General features: G+C 49.3%; 5 protein-coding genes and 1 pseudogene across 6 annotated transcripts; all 6 read right to left on the bottom strand.

Moving 5' to 3' along the window:
* Positions 1 to 761: 761 nt before the first annotated feature.
* TEOVI_000738500:pseudogene lies at positions 762 to 2,162 on the bottom strand (annotated as a pseudogene). The gene has a single exon. A coding segment is annotated over exon 1 (1,401 nt).
* Positions 2,163 to 2,524: 362 nt separating this feature from the next.
* TEOVI_000738400 (dolicholphosphate-mannose synthase, putative) lies at positions 2,525 to 3,304 on the bottom strand (the record flags this gene model as incomplete). The annotated part of the gene is made up of 1 exon (XM_067222619.1): positions 2,525 to 3,304. The coding sequence occupies one exon, from the start codon at positions 3,302 to 3,304 to the stop codon at positions 2,525 to 2,527; it is 780 nt and encodes a 259-aa protein (XP_067078720.1).
* A 306-nt stretch (positions 3,305 to 3,610) lies between these two features.
* TEOVI_000738300 (peptidyl-prolyl cis-trans isomerase, putative) lies at positions 3,611 to 3,937 on the bottom strand (the record flags this gene model as incomplete). The annotated part of the gene is made up of 1 exon (XM_067222618.1): positions 3,611 to 3,937. The coding sequence occupies one exon, from the start codon at positions 3,935 to 3,937 to the stop codon at positions 3,611 to 3,613; it is 327 nt and encodes a 108-aa protein (XP_067078719.1).
* Positions 3,938 to 4,482: 545 nt separating this feature from the next.
* TEOVI_000738200 (uncharacterized protein) lies at positions 4,483 to 5,124 on the bottom strand (the record flags this gene model as incomplete). Its single annotated transcript, XM_067222617.1, has 1 exon — positions 4,483 to 5,124. The coding sequence occupies one exon, from the start codon at positions 5,122 to 5,124 to the stop codon at positions 4,483 to 4,485; it is 642 nt and encodes a 213-aa protein (XP_067078718.1).
* A 365-nt stretch (positions 5,125 to 5,489) lies between these two features.
* On the bottom strand, positions 5,490 to 6,956 carry TEOVI_000738100 (eukaryotic translation initiation factor 3 subunit L, putative; the record flags this gene model as incomplete). Its single annotated transcript, XM_067222616.1, has 1 exon — positions 5,490 to 6,956. The coding sequence occupies one exon, from the start codon at positions 6,954 to 6,956 to the stop codon at positions 5,490 to 5,492; it is 1,467 nt and encodes a 488-aa protein (XP_067078717.1).
* Positions 6,957 to 7,138: 182 nt separating this feature from the next.
* Positions 7,139 to 9,433, bottom strand: TEOVI_000738000 (uncharacterized protein; the record flags this gene model as incomplete). The annotated part of the gene is made up of 1 exon (XM_067222615.1): positions 7,139 to 9,433. One exon carries the CDS (start codon positions 9,431 to 9,433, stop codon positions 7,139 to 7,141), a length of 2,295 nt encoding a protein of 764 aa, XP_067078716.1.
* Positions 9,434 to 9,495: the final 62 nt, after the last annotated feature.

The raw sequence follows: 9,495 nt of genomic DNA, 5'->3' as shown, positions 1-9,495 counted from the left end.
TTCCGTTTTCATTAAATTGTTCTGTGTATCACAACCGGGCATGCGTGCCGTGCCTCACAACGTGAAAAACAGGTTTGTGCGCAAGCATGCTGTACACAACTCCCTGCACCTTGGTTAGAAACAAACTGAAACCAAACAGCAGAAGCAACAAGACAGTCATATTGCTGATAAATCGGTACAGGAGAGAGTGCAGCGGAAGTTATAAGCTCTAGCTAACCAAAAAAAAAGGATCACTAAGTCCAAATCATGGTAGATTTATAAACCTCTCATTCCGCTTTACGCATGCACAAGCACAATTACACACTTCGCCATACGTGTATGCACGAATCCGCTCCTTCGGTGGAAATGGAACGGCCTTGGCACAACACTAACGATGAGTATGGCCGTTGAGGCACCCTGGTAGCAAAGAACTTCTCAGAAATCGTCTACTGAATACTCACGTCCTCGTCACAATGCCTTAATGTACTTTTGCCTCTACCAGCCGCATCGTTTGCCAACCCTCGTTCTTTGTTTGAAAACGCCCACTCTATGGATTTCGCCTGAAATGCAGGGAACGCAGAAAACACCCCAACAATGACGATAGGCCGCGGGTGATTTGTAAAAATGCAACCCACTCTGCGGCGAACACAACTTCCCTTCCCCGGTCTCCTCCTTTAGTAGCTCTGCCAACCCACACGAGGCTGAAAACACTTTAAACCTACTGTTTCATATTCTCCCCTTTATTCTTTAATGTCTTCAATGCTTTACAAGCTGCAAGTACCTCAAAGATCATTTAGGTGTGGCGCAGGAACCTTGCGATGCCACGCGTGGGTACCGTACGCTCGTAGCGACTCCTCATTGGGGACAATAACCTCGCGACAGTAAGCGGAACCGCAGAAACACGAAAAGGGTTTCATGGTATTATCGCAGAAGGTGCAGTAATCCATTGTCAGTTCATCCCCTTTTGCAATGTCCCGGGCCGCGATTACGTTTAGTGAATGATTCTCATCAAAAATACAATTTGGTTCACAGGAATGATTTATGGGTCGCCAACAATTTGGGTCACTATCCCAGGTGACGTAGACGTGTCCATCTGCATCAATGGGCCATGCATATTCTCTGAACAGTTTCTTCTTCTCCTCATCCCAGGTCTTCTCAACAAAAGGCCGCGTGACGATAGAAAAGCTTCTTTCCTCATCTTCGAAAACGAGCCCGCCCTTCGGAACATCCCTCGATGCACGAAGATAATAACCCTTATTTTCGCCACCGAAGCATACCTCAGCGACAGGTGCCAGCGGGGCGCGCTCGCACTCCCGCACACACTCGTCTAACAATCCTTCCTGCGAGGCCACAATTGAAAGCTGCGTGCAGAGACCTAATAAAGAGCATCCAACATCTATGTCCTCTAAAACAAGTTTTTCCGAAGTTGTGCTTGAATTAAAGCGCAGCCGCGCGAAACCGCTGCGGTTCAGCACGTCTTTTGAAAATGCGGCGGCCCATTTTTCTATAGAAGGCTTCCACTTTTTTATGAAGGCATCATCTTGCTGCCTGGGGGGTTCCGTTGCCACTGCAAAACTCCCAGCGCCCCATACAAGGACCTCCAGCCCCATATCCTTTACAGGGCTCACCTCCCAGGCGATCAGTTTGCCATGTGATTGAATGCCTTGACGTACCATACGAAGCAAGGCTGATTTCTTCTCAACAACGGTTTCAAAACGACTTTGAAGAGGATTTGCATTCCGCAGTTTTACGGGAAGACGGAGCTCAAGATAATCGGTTTGCGTGTCCGCCTTAACGACAGTAGACCGTGGTAACGGGAGGCCAGCGTAGAAGGCCATCATGAAGAGAACATCTAATGGTTGTCTCAACGTTGCGTAACGACATCCGCCATACAAAATATCGAAATGCTCAAAGAGAGAGGAGAGAACTTGAGGGCTCGCCAACTCTTCGTCCTCCGCTGTTCCGGTACAGAGGTTCAATGCACAACGGTACAAGTGCCGGGATGCGTAAATTTCCCGCACGGCACGGTACATGGAAGGGCCGTTGCAGACGGGAAACAATTTAAATGGGAACCTTGCCAACGGAATGAGTTGCGCAGTCATCGCTGTTTCGCACCCTTTGTCGCAGAACACAGCAACAAGATCTGCCTTGCTCATCCTGTGTTGCAGGGCTTCTGTTTGCATGCAACCAAAAAAAAAAAGGAGCTACAGTAGTGAGAATTTAGGCGGCTAAACGGAGGAAGAAGGGAACAGACACACGTATACGTGTATGGGCAAGTGCTGCACTACTCAACGCACAGTGTAAACACAAGCCAGCGCACGCAGCGTGGATATCCGTGCTTATGTGTTGAAAAATAAAAAAAATAGCACGGAAAAACAGCGACTGTTTTCGCACACAAATATATCCACGTGGAGTGCGGTTAGAGGCAACAGAAGGTTTATTGAGATGTGGGTAGGAGTACGCCCCAGGGGTTTCTCTTTTCTCCCCACTGGTACCACAGAGTAACAATCTCTTTACAACAAACTAAGCAAGGGAAAGGTGTGTGCTAAAGAAGAATGTAAAAACAGTAAAAAATAAGCGGCAACAGCACAAGTAGAACCGTGAGCGCGGTGCCATACACGTAAAAGTAGAGGAGCTTCAGGTGCTCTAAGTAATTGATGATCACCTTACCTGTTAACTTACTCTCGCCTACAGTGCGCGCAGCAAAGTTAAATCCAACTTCCTCATATTTACGAACAGCACACTTAACAAATAGCTCTAGTGCGATTTTGTACCCAATAGGGTTCACAACTTCTCGACCGCGTTGAAAAACATCGACGCGAAGACCAAAAAAACCCGACATGGGATCACTCAGTGGTGTAAGTGGCCTCGCCAGGAGTCGCGCACCCCACGATATGAAGCGACGGTGCAACGGCCAGTCCTTGTCAATTTCAACACCGGCTCCGTAACGAGTTCCACAAACGAACTCAACACCAGGTTTTTCAAGTGCCCTCAGCAAACGGGGTACTGTTTTTGGTGGGTGCTGAAGGTCCGCATCCATTACGAGAATGAAGCTTCCCTTGGATGCGGAAATGCCATGAATTACTGCACTGCTCAACCCCCGGTCGTTCGTCCTCACTTCGATACGCACACCGTAGCCTTCATTTCGGACTTTCTCCACAACTTCAACAGAACCGTCTCTGGAGTTATCGTCTACAATTACCATTTCCACTTCATTCTTGGAAAAACCATCGTCAGCCAGGGCATCAAACACCTGCTTTGTAAGTGGCTCAAGGTTCCCACACTCCTTGTAGGCTGGAACAATAATGGAATACTTCACCGTCATTGTTCTACTTCCTTGTATTGTACTGCTTTTACCTAAACAAAAATTTCCTTCCGCTCTTCCGTTTTGCTATTCTCCTTCTCTTTTGGCACTTCTGAGAGCAAGAAACCCCGATGAACTACAGGAAAGGTAAAAAATACGTGGAATAAACTGGTGTAGTACAATTATCTTTTACATCTGCTAGCACATCCGCCCTGTTCCCATTCCCCTGGTCCCTTATTTTACAACAATAGAGTTCTGTCTTTCTCCCCTTCAAAAGAAACCTTTATCATCCACCTTCCTACACCACTAAAAATACCTTCGCTGGTATCAGTTAATTGCGACGAGTTCCATTTCGAACACTAGCGATGCGCCGGGCTCGATACCCCACTCAGGAAAACCTTTCGTCCCGTAGGCGTATTCGCTTGTCATGGCAATCTTCGCCTTCTCTCCCAAAGGCATTTGAAGCACAGCCTCGTCCCAACCCCGAATTACATGTCCAAGACCCACGCGGAATGAAAAGGATTCGGTCCCGCCTTTTGCCGGCCAAAATATGCGCCCATCAGGGAAGAAACCGGCGGCACGCACCGTGACGGAATCACCTGCTTTCGGACAAGGGCCAGTTCCTTTAGTGATGATGTCGTACTGAAGCGGCATCAGTTTACGTGGTTCTTCCACAGGTATCGGTAAGGTTAAAGAAAATTAGAGGGTAATCGTCACCACATGTAAAGGAGGGAACGCCCCGAAGGGGTTAAACGTACAACGAACGCAAGAGAACAAAGGGGAGGTGAGGTGAGGAAATAAGTTAAACAAAAAGGAAACATCGAGAGTGTGAGAGAGGGATTCCAGGGAGAGAAGGGAGATGACAAAATTACTGAATAATTAACACGTGACGAATGGCGACAAATGCATACTGGGAAGGTGTAAGCACATGTCTGCCAAGATAACTCGTGCATATGCGATGGTCGACAGAAACAAAAATCTCCTCCACACAAACCGCAGGCAAAAAAAAAAAGAAGGGGAGAAGAGAGCGCCTATACGCCAAAATGCATGTGTCACACCGCTGATGTTCGGTCTTGTTGAAAGGAATCAACACGAACCCTATAAACACTTCTTTTTTCCTTTGTTTTATGATACAAAAAAATCCACCGTCCCCTTCCCCCGTTTCATACACTGTTTAGTAATATAACATCTACTGCGACTTAACGACGCATGCAAGAGTGAAGCATGTCTTTGAGACGTTCCAACTCTGACTCTAACTGACCATTGCGCACCTGTAATTTCTGCGAACGTGACTCTTCTAACAGTAGCTGCTTTCTAACCTGCTCTCGCCTTTGTGACAAGACATTGACTGATGAAAGAGCTTCCTGACGTTCCGCCTTAAGCCTCTGCTTCATTTCCGCTACAGCATTCTTTAGCTCTTCACACTCCTGAGCCTTTTTCTCCAACTGGTGATGAAGCGACCGCTTCTCCGCCTTTACTACTGCTAGACGGTCCTCCCATGACTCACATCCACGGCCGTGAGAACCATTTCGTATGGCTGAGAGCAACAGGAGCGCATCGGCCGAACAGCAATCGAACCCTGGAGAGAGATGCGGCACAAGTTCACGCAGTTCGTATGTTAGTTTCAGTGAACGCTCATCCGCAGCCTGTACATCTGCAGCCACAGCGGTTACTCTCGCTTTGGGAGTACTTTCCTTTGGCCCCGACGCATTCCCTACAGACCGCTGGTTAAGGAGTAGTGCGAAGTTCTCTTCAAGCCGGCGTAAGCGCTCCTCGTGCATATGATGATCTCCTGGAGCCTGTGGCTCGGGGAGATAATCATCGTTGTCACTAACAAACATATATCGAACAGAACAACTTGGCACTGCAACCCAAGTGCTGGAAAACAACAAAGATGAGAAAAGAAGAGTGGCAACACAGATGTGAACAGTTGTGTCTTTGAGGTAAAAAAGCAACTGATTTTTCCTCGGAGAGATGACGATCGGCTAGCAACCGTCATGGAAGCAGCGGTTGCGACAAAAACGTAAAGGGTTTTGAGGAAGTAGCTACCCCACACTTTGATTTTATCTGGATCTCTTAGTGACCTTCGCATTATATGTCTTAATTAGGAACTTGCGTATGAATAATCCTATTTTGGCGCCATTGTTTCTCTCCTTTTCTCTTCTTCTTCCTTCCAATATTAAAAGAGGGGGGAAACGCACGAATGTTAGTTAGTATTGTGGGCATCCGGTGCCGGTCGCCTTCCCTGACGTGGGTTATCGAAATGCCTGTGGCGCGGGCGGCGTTGCGTCATGCGCTTGAAATATTTTGACTCAATTGTGCGGTAGGACGACTTCTGCACCACGCATATGTTATCACCCTCAACCGTGCAATCAAGTGCTGCACGGACAACATATGTGCCAGAATGCAGATCGGCGGAGACACCATCATGAACCAGTTGCCTGGAGGTCAGTTTCATGGCAAACAGCGGCACGAGCCCATCGTTGACGTCTAAGACGGTTTTGACGAGCTCTGTGGTTGTAGTTTGATACACACCAAGGTACACACGGAGTTTAATTGTGTCCTGTTGCTGCTTCACTGCACGAAGAAAAAGGCGGGCCTGAAGTTCCTTACCCTCCATACCCTTGCACACAGTTGGTGGCACGGGGGGTACAGCCAGAAACTTGGGGCTGCAGCGATCGAAGACGTCTCGAAACCGCTCCTCGTCACCGGTGGCAAGGAGCTCTTTATCATCTTCAAGGACCTGGAGCTTGCGGGAATCCATCAACCAGCTCAGATTGTCGGGTTGCGTGCCGCAAAGTATGCAGGAGACGACGTGCATGAAAGCGCAGTCCAATCGAACCCTTTCGGAGAACTTACGGCTACTCACCTTTGCCGAGAGGCTTTGTCGGAAAACCCTGCTAGCATCGGCGTAACGCCGGAGCATGAGGTAGCTGAAACCCACATAATACATCAGTGACACGTTGGCAGGCGCTACCTCCGCCAAGATCTTCTTCCCACGACCATAAATATCCAGTGGCTTCAGTACCGATAGAGCAGAGTTATAGTCTCCCAGAAGTACGTTGATTTTAGCTACGGTAATTATTCCAAAGAACCCAGACATCCACCGAACGTGGTTTTCCCCTGATTTGGTGATATCGTCCGCCTTGTCGCTCTCCATAACCTCTTCAATACCCGACTCGCCGATGACCTTCTCCATCATTTGCACAGCTTCAGTTACCGACCACTCTGCACCCTCAGCAAAACGCTTCTGATAAACCACCGTCATTTGGAACAGGAACTCGTCGAAAATATCCCAAAGGAACCAATTCGGAATATCACAACTCCCTGGAAGAGAGACAAAGAGGTCGCAGAAAGTCCTCCATGAAACCTTAGCATCCTCTGCCGTCACGTCACGATCGGTGAAGAGATGCTTGAAGCACAGGAAGGAGTACAGCTTTCCAGCTGTGTCATTTCCAAAGCACTCGGCGACTTCCATCCTCTGCAGCACTGGCAAGGGGCGGAACTCCCCCTGTTCGGCCGCATAGTACTTGCTCAAGTGGCTGGGGAAGATGTTCTCGTAAAGGTTATGAAAACTGCTGATATCCCCTGTGTCCACGGCAGTGTTCAGAGAGTTGAAGAAGTTGAACATTTCATCGGGGATGTGCAACTTTGAATCAGGGTTCGACGCCATATCTAGTAACTTTAACTTTGCGTCGTAATGGAAAGATTATAAAGGGGAGAAGATATGATACACAAGGTTCACCTCAACGCAGACGGAAACAAACAGATACCGCATGCGATATCCTCTACGTCGCATACACACCATGAGTGCTCTTCATAAACAACACATCTGCAGCAAACAGCACCCACATATCAACCTCTGACCGCGAGCCGATATGTGTTCTTGAGAGACTGTACCACATACAACACAGCCTGAAGACTCCCCGAAAGAAGCATTTCATCCAGCAATGGAACGTCTAGCAGGATGCGCTTCTCCGTTTGCAGGTAAGAAATGCACTTACGTAAGTTCCGACGCTTCGCCGCCGCCGACTTTGCTTGCAATTCAATCGACTCCAGTTCCACGCACGGCCTCCGCTGGAGAGTTCGAATCAGATGCGCCAACACAACACCGTCCGAGAACAGCACGGGATAATCCCGCAACCAAAGCGACCGACATGAAAACGAAAAGGACTGATCTGCAGCTACGTATCGAAAGTCGGATCCAAGAACTTCCGTGACCCACGTTCCTAGTTCCTCAACCTCTTCGGTAGCGTAATCCAACCCACTCAAAACAACAACCGGTGCAGGGGCCGCCGTCTGCGCAGTGGAGGCAACATTGTCCCCCACCTTCCTCCCTTTGGATCCCGCAGCAGCACAGCATGTAAGTGGAGAAGTGATAAGGCAACGCGCTACCCTTCGCTCTTGTGATTTCGACAGCCGGTGACCTGCACCCTGCCGCCTTTGCTCTTGTTGACGGGGTTGCACACATACTTCCAACTGCAGTTGTGGCGGTGGAGCAGTTGTAGAGGGTGCTGATGCAGTGGGAAAGTAGGGCGCGTCAGAATGTTTCGGAGGTTGGCGCCGTGGAGGAACGTCGGCAGCAAACCGCATGATATCCTCCAAGAGAAGCAAAATGTAGCACCTGTCACCGTGATACACCCGGTGAGCTTCATTCAAAAACAGGGAGCTCATCCGCGCGGGGCAATACCGATGAAGCTCATCGAATGCCACCTTAATGTTGTCTATGCAGTTCGATTTTATCCGAGGATTTCTATGCACAGGGAGATGACTTCCTGTAACCTTATCAACGAGGTCACATAAGGCTGCACCGTTCGTCAGGAAAGGGAACACTGACGGAATGTAAAGGGAAGAAAAACTGTCCCTTCGTAAGCACCAGAGTCGTCGCTGTGGCGGCAAAAATGGGGCTTGTAGGGCCGGAGGAACTATGGCGTCATCAGGTGGTAAACGATGGGCAACGGGGTCAGGCAATATTTTCTGCAAATAAAGGAAGTCACACACTTCCCGCTCAAGCCTACGCATGGCACTCGGTTGGTACCCCACCGCAGTTGAGTCTACCTGCCACGTTAGTGAGGGTGAACTCCAGAGTTTTTCGCAGGTTGTCGGGAAACATGCCTCAATAATAACCCTCAACAGAGAAAAAAGAACCCGCGATTTGCCCTTGACAAGCACACTTTCAGGTTTTATAATTCGACACTCGTGGGGCACAGAAACCCCTGACACCTTTCGCAAGTTTCGGAGCGTGCCCATAGCTGCGACATAGTTGAGGCGAACATCATCAAGGCATTTAGGTGGCGCAACATGCACAGGATTGAAGGTTTCCCCATTCCCATTGCTGAGGTGCAGGGCTGCGAGAAGAAGACGACGGAGCGCGCTTCCATTCAACACGGGATCGTTAATGGGCTCCTCAGATTCGCTAAGTTCGGCCTCCACAATATTTAGCCGCCGTAAGTAGTCACGAACCTTCAATTCGTCACTTCGGGTGACGTCGTCCACGTTCTCATGAACGCTACCTGCGAGTTCAGCAGAGCAGTTGGTAAGGCTTTCAGAGCTATCATCGCTGCAGTCATCAGCATTATTTGGGCTGCAGTGTCGGGCTTCTTTCCTCACCGGTAACCCTTGCCGTTCCCCCGCAGGATTCTGCAATATCCTCTCGTCACCCTTTGAGGCGCCTTTATGGTTTACAGCTTTATTAAGAGGAAGTGTAGGAGGAGCCGCCGAAGCCGTGCATGGCTCAATCGCCGGTTGTTTGGGTCGGTGGCGAACCGCCCTCCCCTCATCACTACCCAACATGAGACTTGTCATTGGGGCGGTGGGTAATGGAAAGAAAAGTGCGCCTCCGCAGTACACACCACAAGATGACACGTAGCCTTTCAGTCGTTTACTGTCCGGTGACCCTTTGAGCACTAAGCTACGGTTCGCGCGCAGTGACATGGTGCGCTCGGTATTGTCCCTTATGTTTGCCGATTCTTTTATGTGACTTAAATCTACCCGCATCCGACCTAATAAGCTGAGCGCTTCACGGACCAAAAGCTCCCTGCCGTCTCCATCCGCAGTGTTCCTTGGTTCAAAACCACAATTGTGTCTTCCACTTTCTCCCTCCGCACCGCATTCTTGCGACGCAGCGCACGGAGACACACTGGCGCTCATTGACTTCCTCACAAACGCCAACTATTTTCCCGATAGCATCCCTTCCCAGAAGGCGTACGCAA

This window comes from Trypanosoma equiperdum (genome assembly GCF_001457755.1).
Source record: "Trypanosoma equiperdum strain OVI genome assembly, contig: ctg_1666, whole genome shotgun sequence".
Taxonomy (NCBI): domain Eukaryota; phylum Euglenozoa; class Kinetoplastea; order Trypanosomatida; family Trypanosomatidae; genus Trypanosoma; species Trypanosoma equiperdum.
The sequence above is the reverse complement of the archived record's forward strand: the minus strand, read 5'-3'. Positions and strand labels throughout refer to the sequence as shown.